Source organism: Lepisma saccharinum, chromosome 4 (assembly GCF_977018435.1).
Source record: "Lepisma saccharinum chromosome 4, izLepSacc3.1, whole genome shotgun sequence".
NCBI lineage: Eukaryota > Metazoa > Arthropoda > Insecta > Zygentoma > Lepismatidae > Lepisma > Lepisma saccharinum.
In genome coordinates, this window is record NC_139232.1 from 38,027,590 (window position 1) to 38,049,996 (window position 22,407).

General features: G+C 38.0%; 1 protein-coding gene across 13 annotated transcripts in view; it reads left to right on the forward strand.

Annotated features, from left to right (window-relative positions):
- Nucleotides 1-22,407, forward strand: part of Camta (Calmodulin-binding transcription activator) — an 816,835-nt gene that overhangs the window by 335,689 nt on the left and 458,739 nt on the right. Inside the window, exon 1 of one of the 13 annotated variants that reach the window (XM_083120435.1) lies at nucleotides 12,989-13,285. The exons of the other annotated variants lie outside the window; for them this stretch is intronic. Coding sequence (XP_082976561.1) covers nucleotides 13,240-13,285 — 46 coding nt within the window. The 5' untranslated portion in view covers nucleotides 12,989-13,239. Of the gene's footprint in view, nucleotides 1-12,988; nucleotides 13,286-22,407 lie in introns of those variants that run through there. 13 annotated transcript variants of the gene reach the window in all.

The window sequence follows — 22,407 nt, forward strand, 5'->3', positions numbered from 1 at the left end:
TATAAAACTTATTTAAAATATCGTTTGCACTTTGAAATATGATTTGAATGCATCGAGCCCTCGAAGACACTGATTCATGATTGCCATACCATTTATTTTCCTGTCTAATAACATTCGGCATGAAAACTGTATAATTATCACAAGTGTACTTCTATTTCTGAAAAACAATTGCATTCACAACAGATTAACCGAGTCTAATGTGTTGAGGTGGTTAAGATACAATATCCAATTTGATGAAATCCGTGGAATTTCTCATCCAATGGAACGCTTCGTGACAGGTTGTTTGTTGCTCTAATTGAACGGGAGGTTCAGTGGGAAAGGTTGCCCTGGAAACTAATGCAAGATTATAATCACCTTACGGAATGGGATGGGCGCATTGTGTTTTTAATAATCTGGATATGCATGCCGGTCTCTATCATCGGCCCTCTCCTGGAGGAACAAATGACTTGCGGGATTGATTAATGCCTTAGGCGAGGTCGGGGCTGCGATATTTATAGCCGTCCTTCACTCGCGTGTGGTGTGTCAGCGCCTTAGAACGGAGTGTCTTTTCCTTTGATTCTCAGCTACATTGTATGAAATCGAAGAGCGTCACAATGGGTGTACCAAAATGTACACCTATCTTACTAGAAATTCATTTTAGGGTTAACTGTTGTTGGAAACTGGAATAACAAAACGTGTTAACGCCAAGAGTTCGTTCTTTTCTTCATGTTTCTAGTTTTACATCTACATTAACAGCAGCGATGATAGTGGGTGATTCAGTTGATAAATAATGCCGTAAACTCTACATTCTCAGTCCCCACCTCACGCCGATATACTGTTTTATTTTTATTTAAAACTGTTGTTGAATTCTATTATTTATTTATTTATTTACGACTTTGTTTACATGGCGAAGTTAAGGCATTAATGCCTTCTCTTCCACTTAACCATTAATTACAGGGATCATTTGTTTCTTTGCAGTAAATTGTATACAATTAAAAAAGATAAATGAAAAATAAAATAATAAAAGAAAAATAAAGTAGTGAAAGTAAAATGAAACTAAAAATGAAAGCAATACAGTTTGAATACGAGCAGTCAAGCCCTGGATTAACCATTAATTACGTACATTGCTCATTATTTTTACTAACACAATGAAAAAATGTAGCTTAGAAGAAATTAAAAATAAAAGCAATACAGTTTCTACATGCACACACACACACAAACACACATTCACACACAAGTACCTACATAGAAAGCATATTTCGTGGGCTAAATGTATAACGTATTTCTTTCTGGGAATTGAATCTAGGTCCAATTGTTTAGCATGTATAATTTTAATTGTCTTTTGAATGTTAAAACTGAGGAGGAGGCTTGGATTTCGGGGGGCAGTCTGTTCCACTGTCCTGCAGAGGTAACGGTAAACGAATTGGCGTAGAAGTTAGATCTGTGGATAGGGATGGATAACAGAGATTTTTCACGTGATCTGGTGTTGCGGGAGTGAAAGTCCGAAAGATATTGAAACCGCCTGGAAAGGTATTTTGGATCTTTTATTTCTAGGGCTTTGTAGAGTAGGACAAGGTTGTGGTAAATCCGTTTCTCAGTTAATTTCAGCCACTCGACCTTCGCATAATACGGTGTCAAATGTTCTGAATATTTTATGTCGAAAACGAAGCGGACACAGGCGTTCTGGATTCGCTGAAGGCGTTTAGCTTGCTCGCAATTAACGTCCGAGTAAACAGTGTCACAGTAATCAATATTAGGGACGATTCTACAAAACGTTCAAATATAGGGAAGGATGATGCTTCGAAAATTTCAAAATTCCTTTGTTTGGTTTAAAGTTCGAAGGAAATAAGTCCGCTATGTGACTCCTCTCTCTAACTTCAGCGACGATATATTTACGTAGTTATAAGTGTTGTACTGGATTCCGAAACTGTACAGTAGAATATTTACATCCGGATGCTTGTATTTGCTTACATAACTTTTTTTTTGACTGCACGCGTGTTCAAAGGGGTTCTCTTCCAAGTGTCTGAAGCAGACCTGTGTCCGATAGAGTGTCAGTTACTCAGTCTTGATAAATTTATAAATATAAAGTGATAGAATTTCCATTTAAACTTTCCTCGCATAATGAAAAGGGGAAAACGAAATTTTCTGCTTTTTGACGGCTGAAAAACTCGTTGTCATTTTCTTTATTCATTCTGCTGCTTTTCCACTGCTTGCTTCATTAAGTTTTTGCGTTGTTGTCTTCACGAAATTGCTACAACTAACACTTTTTAAAATAATTTACAAGTAATCTGTGCCGACACCACTAGTACCATCAAATGGGGATGGTCATTTACTCTTGAACCACACTTAAACTTTGCAGTTGATATTAGGAAAGCTCCAACTTTTTATAATAGTATAAAGCCAGCAACTACACGTACTTTGAGCGATTGGTCTCACGGCTATACAGACATTACATTTAAGCCTGCAATGAATATAATGCTTTAAATTAAATTTACAGTTCTTCTAAGTACTAAGGCGCTCCACATAATAAGAATATGGCAGGTCATAGTTTTAGCAGTCCTGGTTTAGAAGCAATTTCCGTGTGCCAGAGAGGGCGAGTGGAGCATCTTCTGGTCTGAAAATCTTTGTATTTCGCGATTGAAGGCACCGGGAATTAAATGCCTGAACTTTTTTTCTCGAAAAGTACAATTTGCATGTACCAAGAATTTATGATAAACATCGGCAGCGATGTTTTTAAACCTTTATAATGTGTGTTCATCATAGCTGTTCGTGTTTGTCTACAGAATCATTGTAAAATATTATACACAAGGACACTCTTGTCCTTGAAACACACCTTTCTTTACTGTAGCATACGAAATTCCTGTTTTGCTTCTGCTGAAGATGTTAAAGATGCAGCAAAGAAGTAGTGAACTTTGTTATGAAATTATAATTGTGATAGTAATTGATATGCCATTGCACCACTTTCTCTTTATTCTCAAACCACATTAATTAGTTTAATGATATACAGTAAAAGAAGTGTGGTAAAATTTGGTTTCAGTATCTTTAATCAAACCTTTCAAAAATAGAGGGACGTTTACATGCGTATTTGTTCTGCAAAACTTGAAATTATACTTATGTGTACAATTGTATTTCTTATTTTGCATCGCTTTAGGCGTCTCCGTGAAGATGAGATTGAGTGCTGATTCAGTGAAATTAATAACGGGATACTTAGAGAGAAACACTCATCCCAGGTAAGGACTCGAATACGGATCCCCTGGTGGCGATATCGTGAGACGGTTGAGCCAACATAATCATGCCTGAATTCTGTTTTGTGTTCCGAATTAACGGGGGGTGGTATGCCTCTGATCCCCGCCACAAAAATTTTTATTCCTGGAAGAATATAATTTTTTAAATCCCTGCCAGGGATGTTTTTATTCTCCCAAAGGAAATGGAATTGAAATCATTTAGTATATAATTTCTTAACTATAGAACAAAAACCATTGAAATATCATCCAGGAAAAAATAGTTTGCATCCTACTTCGCGTCTGAAGTTTTATTTTAATTTTTTTTATGTTGTCGGGGGCAAATTTATCATAAAAAAACACCCGCCTTTGCTCTGCCCATTGTTAAATAACCTACAAAAACCTCAGTTTTCTCAGTGTTACTAGTTTAATAGCTCTTCTAATGTATAAGTTTGCGTTTTCTTAGAATGTTCTAAATTGCGTGTGCTATTATAAGATTTCATGTCCTCGGTTAGAACCACTGTTCTAAGGTACTTAGAACTATAAGGTATTAGTTTAGTGGCAATACTTTCGTTTACTTGTAACATATACAAATTTGCATTCTCAAAAAATCCTACCCCCCCCCCTTCCCCCGAAATGAAGTCACAAATACGCCACTGAGTAGGCTTCCGCCCCTAAACAAAAAGCTTAATTCACACACTGCGTTTGGAGTAGTCTTTCCGATAGGCAAAATTAACAAGAAACATATGTCTGCAAATTATATTCGCCGGACGTCTTTATTTGTTGGCTGCTTCCTACGCATGTGGTCGTTTAGCACCGCATTCAGAAGGCACTCGCCATTCTTCATTGTTTACTTTCCGGTTTACGCTTAGAATCATAATGACGTCACGTGCATGCTCGATTTGTCTCCACGCCTCCTCAGACAGCGTTCGCATGTGTGGAGGTAATCGAACGGAAATGATGTTCCTGCACATTCCCTTCAGCAGCTCTTGCCTGGCATGCTTGATTATTATTTATCGTTGACCTTTACAGCGTTTTATATCCCCTACTTTTTATGTTACCATTGTTATTGACGAAACCAAGTTTTTATTGATTTGGCTTATTTTACCTCGCTTTTCTGCCACTTTTGACTAATCGCGAAGATGAAGATGAGTGATGATGATATGATGAAATTGATGAAACGACACTCAAAAACATAACTCATGCCCAGACCGAGATGCGAACCCGGTACTCCTGGCGTCGTAGCGCGCTGTGCAAACCACCCCGCCACGAATGCCGGCAAGCAGTGCGTCTGGCAGAGTGAATCTTCTTTGTCTCTTTGCAGGAGAAACTTGCAATTATCATGGTTAGCTAATTAGTACTGAACCTACGGGTTGAAGTAATATTCGAACCACTGTAGAACATGCTTCTGCCTGGAATCAAACCAGGGGCCACTTGATTACAAGGGAAGATGTTAGTTGTAACCCATCGGGGAATCATCAGTTACAAGGAAATATACGTATCGGTAATGGTATTTTTTAGTAATGTCCTATTTAAATGTTATTGTTAGATATTAAAACTATTTGTGCGAAGATTGAATATAAAATGATCAATGCAATTCCAAAGCACTAACAAAAAGATTAATTTGGTTTATTTTATTTCGCTTTTCTGTATCAGATCTGAGTACAAATATGTAACGGGCAACCCTTCCAAGATTATTCACGGTTGCATAGTATCGCAAGAACCCAGCGCATGAGCAGAAGGTTGATGAGAAATTGACCCAAGCCTAAGCAGCGTCCGACAAGGGACCGGGTAGTTCTCCCCACGACGTAGACTTGTGATACGAGCAATTGGGTAAGAAGGGCAAAATATACAAAAATCTGGTCCTCTTTTATACTGAACGGTTGTTTACGAAATACCAAGGAAACTTAATCGATATTTACATGTATCAATGGATTTCCATAATTACATCATGCAATTTAGAATATTACAATATTTACATATAGTTATTAAGTTGTAAATTACATACCTTCGTAATATATTTTTTCAAGGCCTAAACCGATTACATAATAAGTAATTTTGTTATCTTAATAATTGCAGATGTATTCCTAGACATTCGAATCTGGTGCAAGTCACAGATAATGTATGCATAATCTATCACGCTCAGATGTTGAGCTCCTGCTTTACAAATATTAGCATGACAAGATTCGACTGGGGCGACACAAGGGACACTCACAAAATCACCCATGCCCAGGGCAGGATACGAATCCAGGACCCGTGTGAAAGACTGATTCATATATGTAACACAATATATTTTAAAAACCTCCCCATCAATACTTTTTTTTCCTTCATGAACAAAACTTACCCCATGTTCCAACTCTTCATATCCGATATAATTGGAATGTCCCCTTCTGTCTTGATGTAAGATTTTTATTCCTATCAATTCTCGTTTGAGGGTTATATCATGAATGAACCCAAGAGTCATTAGAATGATGTGGAGTGATAGTTAATAATAAATAATATTTGAGTTGCATGCAAAAAGTATTGAATACTTCAATTTACTTGATTAAAATAATGCAATCAGTTTCGACCAAATTGGTATTATAGAGTACTCTTGGGTCTTATGACTTTCAATTCACCCTGTTAATGTATGTCTAAAGAACTGTAAATAATCGTCTACTTCCTTTCTAGTGATTTTTTGCGAGGTTAAAACCCAATTTTGGGATTGTTACAAAAAAGTGGTAATCTGTTCCAATACATGTTTTTAAACCATAAACGCCGAGACGTGAAATATGTCACATTTGGTTTTTTCGAGTTTTGGAGCATATTGCGACTCAGGCAATGTTAAGAGGTACATGTCTTGAGTGCTACACAAAGAGCCTTAAGCTTCCTATTAGTATTTAGTAAAGATCAATATAATTCTGAATATGTCCATTCAATAAATAATCGGAAAATGTATATAAAAAATCGAAAATACGACCATGTTTGGTGCTTCTTTGTTATTTAGTGGTGGCGTCCTAGAACTATTAAGAGATGGGCCTGGCACGCCTGCCTCGCGAATGGGGTGCTGGGAATCAGTGAATCAAGATGGCGGCACCCTTGCAGGTTTGCACCAACTTGGAGCAGCGAAGTGTCATTAGATTCTGTTAGCTGAAGGGTTGGAACCAATCGAAATTCACCGTCGGATGGCAGTGCAATATGGTGAAAGCTGTTTGAGTCGAACACAAGTGTACAAGTGGGCAGAGAAGTTCAAACAGGGTGTAACAAGTGTTCAAGATTCGCCACGTCCACGACGCTCTGTCTCTGCAGCCACGGTAAACAACATTGCTAGAGTTGACGAGTTGATACGGGAAAACAGGCGTATTACGGTGAGTGACATTGCATCAGAGATAAACGTTAGTATCGGATCAGCCCACCATATTTTTCATGACGTACTGATGTTCAAGAATGTGTGTGCGAGGTGGGTTCCAAAACATTTGACAGCAGAAATGAAAGAAAGGCTCATGGATGTGTGCTGGGAGCTTTTGCGACAGTACGAGGCTGAATGGGAGGAATTTCTTCACCGTATTGTCACGGGAGATGAAAGTTGGGTACATTTTTACGAACCTGAACGAAAGCGGGCTACAATGGAGTGGCGACATTCCTCATCTCCAAGACCCAAGAAGGTACGAGCTGAAAGAAGTGCTGGTAAGGTCATGTTGACTTTGTTTTGGGATCATAAGGGATCAATTCTTGAACATTACATGCCGAGAGGTCAAAATGTAAACAGTGCGACATACGCAAACCTTATGCGTGAAAATTTAAAACCAGCAATTTTGAAGAAGCGACGTTGTCTGTTGTCCAGTGGCGTCCTGTTACTGCATGACAACGCGAGACCACACACTGCTAGAGCCACATTAGCTACCATCAATGACCTAAAGTTTGTCTGCTTAACCCACCCCCCTTATTCCCCGGATCTGGCACCTTAAGATTATCACATTTTTGGGCCACTTAAAGACGCTCTTAGTTGCTCAAGGTTCGAGGATGATGAAGACGTCCAAGCAGCAGTGCATGACTGGTTACGGACACGCCCAAAATAATTCTTTTCACGTGGAATTGGGAGGCTTGTGGAGCGCTGACGCAGGTGCATTGAACTTGAATGGGACTACGTTGAATAATAATCATATGTTGTATTCCATTCTAATAATAGATTCTGTACAAGAAAAATATTTCCGGTTATTTATTGAATAAACCTTGTATTTGGGGCGGGGGCTAGTGGGTGCAACTTCCCCCGAAAAAAATTTGCTGCTATTTCATTAAAACTTATATTTTTTCTCCGAAAGTATCAGAAGCATGTCCGCAATTCTTGCCACGAGAATGAAACTCATATCCGGCAAATATGCAGGTTCCATTTTAAACCATCACGTTTCTGCGTTGCCTACGTGGGGGCCTGATGAAATTTAAATTTCGTGAAAAAAAATAGTTCTATTTAACTTTCGTCTTCTTCTTCTACTTGATAAATGAAAATTAAGTTTGTTCGACCATGGGCGTATTGTCTAGTGTGTACGGAAGAAAACGAGGTATAAGTTTTAACTCTAGGATTTATAGTTTCCGAGATAACAATTTTTGGAATTTTGAATTTCCCGTTAAAAAGCACGGCTTTTATATTAGAAAATATTTTTCTACGAAAGTATCATCAGTAAGTGCACAATTCTTGCTACGAGAATGATATACATATCAGGCAATACGCAGGAACTGTTTTGAACCCTCACGTTCTGGCCTTGCCTACGTGGGGGCCCGACGAAATTGAAATTAAAAAATAAGATCATTAACTTTCTTCTTCTTCTTCTATTTCGTTAGTGCAATTTGGATTATTTCAACAATAGGCGTATAGCTGAGACTGTACTGAAAGAAACAAGCTATAATTTGTAACTCCAGCATTCGTAGTTACGGAGATATAAATCTTCATTTAAAACCTTGCGCAATTGTAAACTTCCCACTGAAAACACTCTGGGCGTTTAAGGGTCTACCTTTACTGTGCACTATAGCTCTTTTCAGTTGTTATGGCGTGCGCTCTAGAAGCTGGCAGGGGAAGTGGAGAGCGGGGAAACGACCTATCCAGCGCAACGAGACAGGCCGGTTAGAGAGAGAGACTGCAGCGTTGCCAGAGTAGCGGGAAAGGCGAGTTGAAATCGAAAGAACCATAAAATATAGACGTCCCATTGTTCGCGTATGGCCTGAGGATGCGTATTATCCCCATCTTGTTGTCAGTAGAATACCGATAAGTGTATGATATCAAGTGTATACGTTGTAGGAATTCTTTCCAACTGTACCGAATGGTAGCTAGCATTGTCCATTACAATCACTGCGTCTTTGATGTTCCTTTCGTCAAGCGTATCTAAAAACTGCAATCACCACTGAAAACTAATTTACATTCCTGTAGAAAACCAGTGTGACTGCAACCTACGTGACAAACAATAATGCCCCACCTTTACCCACGGGCACTTTTAAACCCCCTGCACCCTCTTTATTTTGCCAGATTTTCGTTGGAGCGTAATTCTGATGTATGTACGTTTCATCTAAATAAAATACCTATATAGGACAAAGGTTCCTTATTTTTTAGAAGATGCATTTTTCGCATAAACGTTACTCTGGCTGTAACTATATCGGCTCTCTCCATCAGAAATCGTCTACCGTCGTTGCTCTTTTTGTACTTGAACCCCATAGACTTCAGTATCCTCCACAACGACGAAACTCCCCGCTGAAAGCTTATTTGTGTATGCAAATCAACGAAAACTTGTTCAGTGTTGGATATTCACCCTTTACATAATACCCGAGGATAATTCTTCTTATTATATATTTATCGCAACCGTCGATTGCCTTTGTGATACTGTTCCTTTTGATTCGTTTGCGCGGTGATTCAAATTACGTGGAACCCGATGCCTCAAGACGGTGTTTGCTGCACAGTTCGCGTACTCACTCCACAAGCTTCCGACACTCTGTTCCACTTTGTGCACACTTACCAAGGGACCACAGTTTTCTGCTTCCTTTTGAAAATATTCATGAACCCTACTTATTATTTTCCTGACTTGGCTACGTACTAATTCTTTCCTGTTCGTCATCGTACGATACTTACTGCGTTGATAAACACAAAGCTCCCAATGGAACAACGAGAGTACAAATAAACGTCACATCACATGCCACATACACGTTTATCGAAGAAACAATGCAGTTAGGCAATACACGACGCGACAACAATTACTCCCATGTATGTTATTCCTACATCCCGCTCATAACAAACAGGAATCAACACTGGGGCAAAACACCATCAGCAACGCGACGAATTGGCAACACAGCAACGTGCAGAACGAAGTTAGCTCTGCAGCTTCCTCCCGCGACTGCGTAACTCTCGGCTCCACCGCTAGGTGGTGTGTTCTCTGGTTGGTCAGCGGCACGTTCCCCGCTCCCCACTTCCCCTGCCACCTTCTAGAGCGCACGCCGTAAGAACTGAAAAGAGCTATAGTGCCTTGCAATAACAAGTTGAAATTTTGACACACATTAGAGGAAGGTCTAATTACAGTATGTAGTGTATGCAACGTGGCTTGGATATCTCTTGTCCCTTTTGAGCTACACCATTTCCAAAATCCACCATTTTCCAGTGATTTTTCAATTTCTTGCATGTTCAACCACGCTATAATATGGATTGGGTGATATAGTATATATGGAGACGACATAATGTGTGCTTACTGAGTACACATCAGGGTTACTAGAAAAATTAATGCCACCTTCCTGGTTGGATTACAGTTGCAACAGCAGGCGCACAAAATATGATTTTTTTTGACGCGTAAGTCTTTTTAAGGCATATTTTGGGGTATTTTATTTGCTAACGTAAACAGGTTGAGGGTATTTTGATGCAATACACGTGTTCCTTGGTGAGAGGTTTATTTGGTGTGTAAATATCACTAGGCTGTGATCAATAGTTCCAAAGTTATTGAGTCATGAAGTTAGCTCGGAGACTCATTTCCCAGGTTTGGGTCACATTTTCTGTTGCGCACCACCTTCTTTCACAGGCTATAACTCTAGAACTATTTCTGGGAGGAACCTAATATTTAGAATACAAGCCTTCCAGACATGATTGAACCTTCATGCCAAATTTCATCCAAATCAAAGAACCAAGACCTGGAAACTTTTCTGAAATTGGTCGATTTGACATGGAATGACCCCCTTGTTTTATTAACTCAGGCCGAAAGGAGGCATATTGCTGTTAATAATAAGAGTAGGATGAATTCCTCAGTTAAGGGGGTATATTATTAAGAAAATATTTGAATGACATGAATTAATTGCCTAATAATAGCAACCATTCAAAAAATTGCCCCATGAACACTACTTAGCTACATCACTATTAATTTAAGCGTAATTCTAGTAATTAGAATAGTAATAATCGGAATTATAAGAGATAACAAAAATGATAAGAACAGTGTTGCCAACCTTCAAACCAAAAAATGTCAAGCGATTTAAAACCTGCTTACTTTATGAAACAGCCTATACTATCAGTATTTATAATAATCTTATACTTCTTATTTAAATTAAGCGTGAAATATGCAGGCGTAATTTACACAGCAGATATAAAGTTTGTATATTTACAATTTCTAATCACATCAATATGATTCCCACTGACTCGGTTAGCTAATGATATCAGGAAAAAATTGCTTTCAAAGAGGAAAAGACAAGGAAAACCTACAGAATCTTCCTTCATCGTTAACTTCCAGCTGTGTCGACTTCCTTTCTTTCTTACTAGTGAAGACTGAAAAAAGGTTCTTCCTTTGTACTTCAATTAGACAAGCCATTGTCTAGGAATCACGGTCGTACGCAGTCAGTTTTTTTTACCTCGATCCAGCAAATAAAACTAGCACAAGGCGGAGACGAGACTATGTTGGAGAGAAAGTCGTAAAATTTTACTGTAGTTCAAGAAGGAAAATGCAGTGTAGTTATGAAGGAGGAGACGAGGTGGAAGGATACATAAAGTTAAGGAAAATGGGGAAGATGAGCAACATAAATGAATTGCTGAAAGTAGAAAAACGTTGGCGTTGCTGCCCACGAGTTATTTTTGAATCGCGTATCAAAAGCCATGAATGGAGGCGTAACGTAGGTTATGTGTTTTTAAATATTATGTTAAGGTGTGTTGGATGCATGCTGATCGAAAGCAGTACCGTGATGTAGGTAAATGGAATGAAATGCCAATTAATAAGCTATGCCAAAGAGTATCTCCGTATATTAATAAATAAATGTATATTAATGTACATTAAAAGTAAATGTCTAAGAAAATAGCTGGTAACATTTTCACCAATTAGATTTAGAATTTGTTCTCGCATGCATTTTGCACGGTTTCCTGTGGGTTTTTTTTTTTTCAAATCAAAGGGATTCTGTATTTTCGTACCTCTTGACCTATTCATTCATTTCTTTGACTGTGTCGTTACGTTTAACAATGCCATAACTGCGAACGAACTTTAAATTCCCATATTTAATAAAATAAATTAGTGTAAAATAACGAAAAGAAAGCTCCGATGGATATGGGCAAACCTTGTTCATTGATAGTTTTTCATTTAAACTTCTTAGATTAAATATATGTATTCTATGCCGCCTCGGTGGCCTATCGCGTGGAGTGAACGACTTAGAATTTGTTATCGAAGGTTCCGGGATCGAGTACCGACCTGGGCATTTGTGTGTGTGGTCTGTCATCAGTTCTAATAATAATTGATCATTATCGACGCGATTACCCTAAAAGTACGAAAATCGACGTTAAGTAAGGCCAAAGAGGATATAGTTTTTCGTGTCTCGTTTTCGAAGATTGTTATTGCTCTCCAAGTGTGTTCTTGTACAGCATAAAATAAAAATCGAACTGCATATTTTCAGGCTAATAATGCTTGGCAGCACATTCAGGGGATAATCCTTTATGAGGTTCTGTGTTCTTTGCCTTGTCCGTATGCTTGTTTTCATTTTTCAACAATTTCGTCTCATGATCTTCATCTTTCAATTTCGTCGTTAGGGTTCCCACTGACCAAGAAAACTTAGGATAGTCTGGGAAGTCATCTTAGGATCGAAAGGTTAATGGGAAAGTTAAGGAATTTTGTAAAAACATTCAAAAACCTGGAAACAATTTCATCTCAGCATCTTAATCTTTAATTGTCTTCGGTATGGTTCCCAGTTACCAAGAGAACTGGAAAATCATCTTAGGATCGAAAAGAGAAACATCAGTGTAATTGAATAGATTTTGGGCTTGCAAGGATTGGACTGACAAAACATACCCTTTCCTCCAAGCTTCTTGAGTGTAGACATGTTATGTAAATAAATGTATTTTATTTTCCTTAATTTACTTTTAAAATGTTCAATAAATTTCATTTTCTTAGTTGTGGAATTTGTGATAAAGCTTTATAAACAATGCTCTCGAAAGTTATTTGAAAATACTTGAAGAACTTTGATTTGGCAACATGAGGGACAACTCGGATCGTGGTGATCAGTCAAAAATAACAGAAAAACAACGCAAAATATCACAAAAATACTCAACGTGAAGGTAGAAATTGTTTAGGAGTTGCAATTTCTTTCTCCTAAGCCGAAGGAAGTCAAATGAACTGATTTCATGGTCGAACCAGGAAGTTACTATGAGTGACGAAAGGCTCTTTTGGCGTCTCTTGACTATGATACTGGACCAGCCTTTGCCAGCTTGGCTGGCTGTTCGATCGATGAGAACTCGAGGTCTGCTACGCGCAGCAGGCTGTGTGGTTCCCGGCCTATACCCGACCCGGTTCGGTCCCGAGTCAGTCGGAGTGGGCTTGTCATTATCAACGGACCTGGCCGCCCGCGTGCATTAGATGTGTGACAAGATCATGTGTGCGTGTGCCCAAGCCATGTAAACACAGTGCCATCGCTGCCGTGAGGTCATCGGAGGTCATGCCGAGCACGTGACTTGTCCCTTCACAATATCACCGTTGCCCTGGAGGGGTTCCAACCAGCCACCATTGCGCACCATCAGCACCACCAGCACCATAGCGGCTCCCTGCGTAGCTACCAACGGGTGCAGCACATGTCAGCTGGGGCTGCGTTGGGGCCCGGCCTTCCCCTTAACGCAAGTGAGTGTAAACATATCGTTACTATATTTTTCATCTCATTTTATACAGGGTCTTTCTAAATTGTAGCGTTCCATCTTTGATTAGCATGGCTTTGCACGATAACTTTTTTGTGTTTAACAAGGCGAAGTCTGCCTGAAAAAAATATACTAAGTAAAGTTTCTACATTTGAATCGGTTATTCACATCATAATATTTTTTTCTGACCTAAACCTTACAACTTACATTAAATGGAAAACCCGTATTCTTTTTTCGTGCCAGTGTGTTTAGGTAATAGGGACACCTTTATCCTGAAATACTGACTTCCCTGATGGTATTATGTGTGTTGCCTAACTCTACGGCCATAACTCTACATAATAAATATTTGCTGTTGAAATTTGCTGCTGGCCGTAGAATTAGGCAACACACTTAACGCCATGCAAGGAACCCAGTATTTCAAGATCTAGGTGTCCCATTTTATTGCCGGTGACTACATACGTGTGTGTGTATATGCCGGCTCGGTGCACGAGTGCGTTAAAGGGTCGACTTTCAATCTCGCCACCGAAGTTCCCGTTTCAAGTCCTGACCTGGGCATGAGTGTTATTTGCAAGTGCCCCTCCATCAGTTTCATTTATCACAACTCATTCTCATCGTCGCGATTTGCCAAAAGTGGCAGGAAAGTGACACTAAGTAACAAAAATGTAAATAAGTATGTGTGTGCTATCTAGTTACTTCTGCGTTCAGACAAAAATATAACAGCTTATATATATATATATATATATATATATATATATATATATATATATTATATAAAAGAGAGTGGCGATTTTCCAAGTATTCTGTCCTTAAATTGTTAAAAAAAACTGCAATATTTTCTGTGGTACAGAATAACTGGGATTGTTTTGTTAGATTAAACCCTTTTCCCCAAATAATATTCTGTACTTTTTCTGCAGCAATGTTAAGTTTCTGGAAAGCAAGGTGTTGCATAAAATAAGTATCCGCCATAAATTGACAAAGGAATGTCATGCTGGGCCACAATTCCTCAATTAACGTATGTGTGTCAGTGTTACTTTTTCTTCATGTGGTCCAAAATTTAACAGAAATTAAAATAAACGGTACTGCGGCAGTTATTGGATTTCTTTCTTGTACGGATTTATATTACTTTTGAATAGTCATTTCATCAAAAGTTTGGGCCGAATTAATAGTGACAATGACACTTTCCACTTATCCTCTCGTGACAGCAAATGTGTTGTAAAAAGGTGTCATATATAGTTGTTGCATGCTTTAGGAAAACGTGCAGTTGCCTGTATTTACGCTACAAGGAATTAACTCTTACGAACCACACAAACTTTTCCGCATGTTAAACAAAGTTTCTACTGATTTTTTATTATATATGACAATGTTGTTCGTAACGATAAAGTTTATTGTAACCAAAACATTTTCAGTATTAATACGTTAGAACAGAAATTCATATTATTGGGTTCAGCGTAATTGCGGTAAATATAACATTTCTTATATGAAAGTGTTTCTCTTGGTGACAGTTTAATGGGATTTAATGCCTTTGATATCATTACAATAATGATATGGTAACAAAATGATAAAAACAATTACCTCACAGCATCGTATTCATTACGTACTGTGTTGCATGACGTATAATTAATATTTCTGTTTTTTCATATTGCCATACATTTATAATGAATTAGTTTTAGTTTGTCCATCAGACAAGGTAGTCGTTGATTGTTAAATAGATCAGGAAAGTTTTAATGCATTCGTTTACGCATAATATACTTTAGATGTCAATATGCTTTTCGCATTAAAATGTGAGCATATTCAAACTTGTATTTGTGTTTTGAGTAATATTTCTGAATTGTTAATCCAATTCATGTTGAATGCCGAAGTGTTTTACAGAAAATTATTTAAAATAAGTTTCACCAATTGTCGTGTCATAATCTATCGGAATCGAAATTTGTACACAAATGGCATTAACCCCAAAAAATTCGAAATCACACTGTCGGACAAAAATAGTTAATACATCGACCAGGAAAAATGTTTCACTGCTACAAAAGAATTCCATATATTCTAACGTTCTGGATTCAAATTTCCATCGGCAATGTATTTACTACACCATTCATCTCCGTTGTGTCAATGAGCTTGGAGGTGTAAAATCTACAATAACCAATCCACAGAATATGTCCTGAGAGAATTTCTGCGAATTTGTGCATGTGCTAAATGTTGTTATGTTTATAGTCTTCAGGTTTACCTTGACTAATATTAACCGTGAGATTCAACAATAACAAGGCAGATGGCAAATTGTAATATGTTCAGCTTAATTAATGTTATTAATTATTGTAGTTTACGGTACGTCTGCAATAAGATCTCTAATTAGAGAGAAGAGGTGCGGAGGTAAATCTATCTACCTTTTCTACAGGTCATCTTATAATATCGAGTGATGATCTCATTTTGCATAACATGCAGTTCAGGAACTTTTATATTGCGGAGTAGATGCTTACTTCGCATTTTACTTTCAAGTGAGCATTTCATAAAATACGATAAAGCTTGGTTTGAATTGCAGGCATAGGCTTTGAACCACTGAAATGTACCCCATTGGAAATCCAACTTGGATCCTTTATTCTCAAGCCTTTAACGTTTGCAGTGTATGGCTGAACGAAATTCGTTAATGCAATGAGCATTTTATGAGATTTATTTATACAAAATGTGAATGTTTACCTTCCAGTCCTTGGAAAAATTATTTGTTCATATTTTAAAGTAAAAAAGTGTCTGCAATGGAAACAACAGTTGAAATTTGAAAACAACAACAAGAAGAAGAGATGCGGATTTAAAAACCGCTCTAGACTGACGAAAATAGGTTTTAAGAGAGGGCGAGAAATCAGATAGGGAGATATAAACAATAGACACGTCATGTAGCTGACAGGGAAATGTTCTCCCCGTTAATAACGGATGTGTCGGTTTTATTTATGTATTTTTTACTTCACTGCTGTATCTCTGACTTATGTCATCTCCTCAAGCGTATGTTTAATTTATGCCCTCACATATGGGTACTTTTTGCTAATTATTATTAATTACATAAGAGCTTCATGTAATTATAGTTGAAATTAAAGAAACCCCATTGTTCATATTTCAGAATTAATCATTCATGTGTTCATAATGTATATTTAGGTAAGGTTTTATCAGAAACTGTCCTTCACGTGATTAATAAACGACACAAATATCATATGTTTTGTGCAATAGAATTTTGGTAAGAAGCTCTATCCAGGAATACAACTGATTCCTTTGTTTGTTTTTTAAATTTTAGTACATAACGCATTTGATGTAACACGAAGAAACAATCAGTAGGACACTCTCGGAAATCTTTGCTCAATGTATTGTCTGGATTTTTTTTAGAGCATGCTTATAGTTCATGACGATATATTTCTTTCTGTGATAATCAAGGAAAGAAAAGTGTGTGAACTTAACAGTCAAATGTGGAATACTGTCAATATCAATACGCAAGATTTGAATCAGATCGATAGTTTCCTAGATTTAAAATTAACACTTCTATACTGAATTCCCAAGATAGATACCCGGAGGAAATCCTTTAATGCTCCCAGATTAGTGCACCACTGCACATGCTTTAAAAATAATACATTTTATTTATTTGTTTATTTCGTCTTGTTTTACATGGCGAAGTTAAGGCTGTGGAGCCTTTTTTTCCACTTGACCATGTTTACACAATTTTTTAATATGGAAGTTAATAGTCTACATTGGAACATTAAAAGAAAGGAAAAAAAATAATACAAACATTACAAAGGAATAAAAAATCCAAAGAAAGAATTACGTAGTATAAGAATAGGAATTTTCGCGTTTTTTCCGTTATGTGCGCGTATCTTGGCGTGAAATTAGTTTCGTTTTGCGATTTACATAGCTACAAAGTAATGCTTAAAAATGTTTTATAATCACTATCCAGTCTTTTTCTTTGAAGTTTGTAATTTCAGTATTTCTATTTGTGAGAGATCGAACTCCGGTATTATTTTCTTTTACCGAAACTAATGATTTCTATCGGGAGTTTCTGAGAGTACTTGTTTTAGAATTGACTGTAGAAGATTACAGAAAAATTAACTTTCTGCTGTGAACATAGCGAGCAATGTAGGCCGTGACTTTAGAGAAAGCCCGCGAGGTTGTATGTAAAAAGTAATATGTGTAACACGTTAGGATCGAGTTCCTACTTACAGGACTTCCTGTTTGTTTTGTTGGTTATTCACAAGAAACGTCAATCCGCTATGTTTAGTATTGCTATGAGCAGTTTTATTTTTATTTCTCGCCGTCTGTATTCCACCGAGGTAAGTCGTTGTGGATTTGAGGAAAAACACTCATCATTGTATTTATTTAACAGTTCGACTTCTGTTTTAAATAATGTGGCAAAAGTCACATAAAAAGGAAACACGATGTTATGATAGGCTGTGCACGCGATGGGATGAATGCTTGTAGGTTACTATTACACTACTTCATGTCTGTAGATTAGTAAAATGAACTCCACGAGTAGTCTGTTTGTATTGTCATATAACGATAATTTTGTCATAAATTTTTTTCAGTGCAGTCTCCATGAAGAAGTAAATGAGCATAGGGTGCTGCCATACAGTGTGCCTTTGTTCGAGAATCCCATTTTCCTTTGTGGTTGTTCTCTAATTCATCTCATTCACTGTAAAGTAGCGTCGTAAAATAACTAAAATACAGTGTCATTACAGTGAGGTAGATTTTAACATAGTGCTCTTTGAAGTGGGAAGGAGAAATCAAGTTTAGTCCCTAGTGCAGTTATTGTAAAGCAAAAGCAAAACATATTAAGTTGTATCTATCTGTCAGTCACATGTAAAAAATTTGGGTGGAATTATTCTTTCAGTAGCTTTTTAGAATAAGGTGCACAACAATTGGAGCTGTTTTATAAACTGTGTTAAATATTATATTCCATTATTGCGTGTAATAAAATTACTTCCTTCATTGCCTCCGATTTTTAAATAAATTATGAACAATCATTGTGATTTAATGTTGTGACCATGTTATGTTTAGTTATTTGGTTAGTACCACCACAACAAATTACATGAGAGATTACAAGGTTAAATAGAAACTCTTGGCTTCAAATTTTTGTGAAGCGGGCAGTGTGCGTTGTTTCCTCTCTTACTTGCCCTAAACGAAGGCAGTGTATTTTGTGTGCTTTGCACTTAGCATAAAAATGTTGAGAAACGATTTCATTTCTCTTGTTTTGTCTCGAGAAATAAGCGTACAACATACTCTCATGATGTAAGAATACTTGTATTATCAAGAAATGAGTTTCTACTTATTATTTTAGAGAATTTAATGGAAACTACCTGTTCATTACTCTCACCAAGGTTCGAATTGACTGGCATTTAGTGTATTTCGGGTAGACCAAGCTAATTTTCATGCCTATCAGGGCGAAATATATCTCCATTTGACTGTATAATATTCACATCCATTACGAGTATTTCTTTGAAGTTTCCATACTGACAGTTTTCAAGATGGACATGAAGTAATTAATGATCGATTGAGGTAGGTTATTTTACGTCTCTTTGTTGTCACGTATGACTAACCGCGACGATGAGGATTAATGATGATTTGATGAGATTGATGAAAGGACACTCACAAGGAACACACATGCCCAGGCAGAGATTCGAATCCGCTTCTTGTATTATGATTTCATCACTGCGAACTTCGAGAATACTTCTATTTTTGTAAGATATTAGGAAGGGATAAAGATCTAGCACTCTACACTTATGTCTCGCTTTATCATTCAGCTCTTTTCATTTAAAACAGGATTTAAGTTTTATAATAATAATAATGATAATGATATTTATAATACTTGTAGTTGGAATGAATCCAAAGGCCGCTCAGTGTATCCATTATTGGAACAGAGACCGCGCGAAAAAGCGACTGGTGTGTCGAAAATCATTATCGAGCGATATCATACCATATAATTCAGTTATAATATGACGACTAGTTTTTTCGAACTATATTAACGACACGCCCAAAATGCTTGCTATCACTTACACATTTTGTAGCATGCATTTGAATTGAAATTACAATACATTTTTACGTTAGGAGTGGAAAATACAGTCAGGTAAGGATTTTTGTATGATGTTTCCATATCCTGTATACAAGGGTGCCGTTGTATAGACATTTTCAGTGATATAATCAATTCTATTAGCATGCAAGCGACCATTAGCGATCGAAGTAAATAACATTGTCCGTGCTGTCCTCGGAATCCCTTGTTCATAGACATCCACATCGAACTTGACCTCTCTTCCGAATGTTGGTATTGATTTAGGACGGTGTTTGTTTACTCCCTGGTTTACATTACGCACTTAAGTTCACACACTTATCTATGCATCATGTGGAAATGAAACAAGTTTATTAATACGCCAGGTTCCCTTTGTAGTGGTAATATCGTACGAGGCAATTTCCTTAAGCGGCCCACACATTATGCATCTTACAGCACGGGCAGTGTCACTGGAGCATGCTGTAGGGCCACTCAGTGGTTCGTCTGTAGCGTTTCGTGAGCGTATGCTAGATTCTGGTGAGATAGGCCACTTAACGCCACTCCACCGTGTGTGTGGCACGTTTTATGAACAGTTCGTCTTGCCACTTTCGTTCCACAAAACTATCCACAAACGTGCCGCACGGTAGAACTAAAATTCCGGACAAACTTTAAAAAACTTTTACCTTATCCATTGATTGATTCATTCTGTTTATTTTACTTCACTTTTCTGCCACTTTTGGTTAATCTCGAAAGTGAAGATGAGTGATGATACGAGGGGTGTCCCATAAGTAGTGAGCCTGATAGGGTTCCCATAGTTCAATCTGAAAATAATTTGTGGATTTGAAATATCAATTCTTTGTAAGTGTACATGCAAAGCGATGTCCAGTTCGAACCATCCTATACGTCTTTGCAGGAGCTAGAAGTGTGCTAAGTGCGTAACGTCAGAAAAATTAAGAGAGAAGAGATATTAGCAGTGATCAGTTATCTGTTGAAAAAGAGGTTGAGTCCCAAGGAAATCCATGAGGATATGGTGACAACATTAGGAGAGGATGCTCCATCCTCTACCACAGTGAAGAGATGGGTAGCCGAATTTTAGCGGGGAGAGTGAGTGTGGAAGATGACCCTTGCCCAGGCCTGCCAGTGGAGATGGTGACACAAGAAAATGTAGAGAAAGTGCACAAGATTATTCTTGCAGACAGACGTATGACACTGCGATATATTGCAGAGGAACTTAAGATGTCCATATCAACAGTGGAGCGCTTTGTGCACGACCAGTTGTGAATGAAAAAGGTTTCTTCGCGTTGAGTTCCAAAATTTCTGACAAGTGAACAAAAGTTGACAAGACTCATCATTTCAGAACCAAATCTTGAGCTGTTCCAGGCCGATTCAGACGGATTTGTTGAAGGACTTTTGACTTTTGACGAAACCTGGGCTCATCACTATGTACCGGAGCCAAAACAGGCATCAAAACAGTGGAAACACCCCGGTTCCCCCACCCCAAAGAAGGCAAAGTCCGGTCCCTCTACTGGGAAAGTGATGACGACAGTCTTCTGGGACTCTAAGGGTGTTTTGTTGGTTGATCATCTCCGAAAGGGAAACACCATGACCGGAGAGCATTATGCTTCTATGGTGAGGCAATTACGGGGTGTTTTGAAGACTAAGCGACGGGGAAAGCTCTCTAAAGGGGTGATTCTGTATCAGGACAATGCACGTGTTCACACATCGCTTGTTGCGATGGCAACCATCCTTGATTGTGGGTTCGAATTGTTGGAACATCCCCCTTATTCACCAGATCTTGCTCCATCAGACTTTCATCTCTTCCCTAACCTGAAGAAAGCTTTGGGCGGTGTGCATTATCAATGTGATGATGACGTTATCAGTTCTGTAGGTGACTATTTGGAACCCTTGAGGAAAGCTTTTATGACACTGGGACGAAAGCACTGCAGAAGCGTTGGCAAAAGTGTGTGGACTTGCAGGAAGACTACGTAGAAAAATAGGTTGCTATTCTGGTCCCATCCTGTTCTCTTCTAGGTTAGGCTCGCTACTTATGGGACACCCTTCGTATAATGAAATTGATGAAGGGGCACTCACTAAGAATGCCCAGGCCGTGTTTCGAAGCCGGGGCACTTGGCGTCGTAACGCGCTGTACTAATTTCTCAACCACGGAGGTCCTTGTCTTCCTCACAAGTGATACGTGTCCACCATTCGAGGTACCAATTTTGCCGATTCATTTTTTCCCAAATGTTTTCTACAGTGATAGTCTAAATGAAATCGAAGCACAGGCGTGTGGCAAAGCAGAAAACAGCCCCAAACTGTTTTACCCACGCCGGGAATGGTTGAGAGTTTCTGTTTTTTCAGGAAAAAAGTTCCTTTAGGGATGTACCCCAAGTGCACTCAGTGGCTACGTGTGAAGAGATCTCTAAAGTTGCATATGTAATACACAGAAATAAGATATGCTGCTTTTGCATATGACGATGCAAAAAAGTCACAAGAAGGAAATGTGATGTAAGTTGTGCAATTATTTTTGTATTGTCGAAAGAATTTTAGAAGCCAAATATCATATACAGGCGTATATACTTTTTCTTCTAGTATTGTCAGTTTTTGGATATCAATTTACAATATTATGCAATGCTGCTTTGAAGTGTTAGATTAGGTCAAAGCATTGCGGAGGTTGTCTTTCATGTGTGGGGAAGTTTCTCCACTGATGTACTGCGTACGCTATCTGTCATGCTTCACGTAAATATTTATTTTTCTGCGAGAAGAAGAGAAGTGTGTCAAGCAGAAAAAGAAGTTACGGAGTGATGTTGTCGCTGATATTCGTGAGATATAGTACCATCTTCTTAGAAACATTAACTTAATTTTTGCTTTTATTCGTGTTTTTTGAAAGGGATGGAGCCATATATCGCAAAAAGCATCAAAACCCATGAGCCTCTTCCTCCGTCAACAGAGACTGCACATATATTTTCTCGAGAGCATAAGAAGCTTTTATATCCCAGCGTTTCAAGAAAGAAATAGAGAGCTTGGTGCTATAAAATGTTACACTGACCAAACACTCAGGTCTTTAAAGTCAGAGTTACATGCTGTTCATTTGGAATAATTAT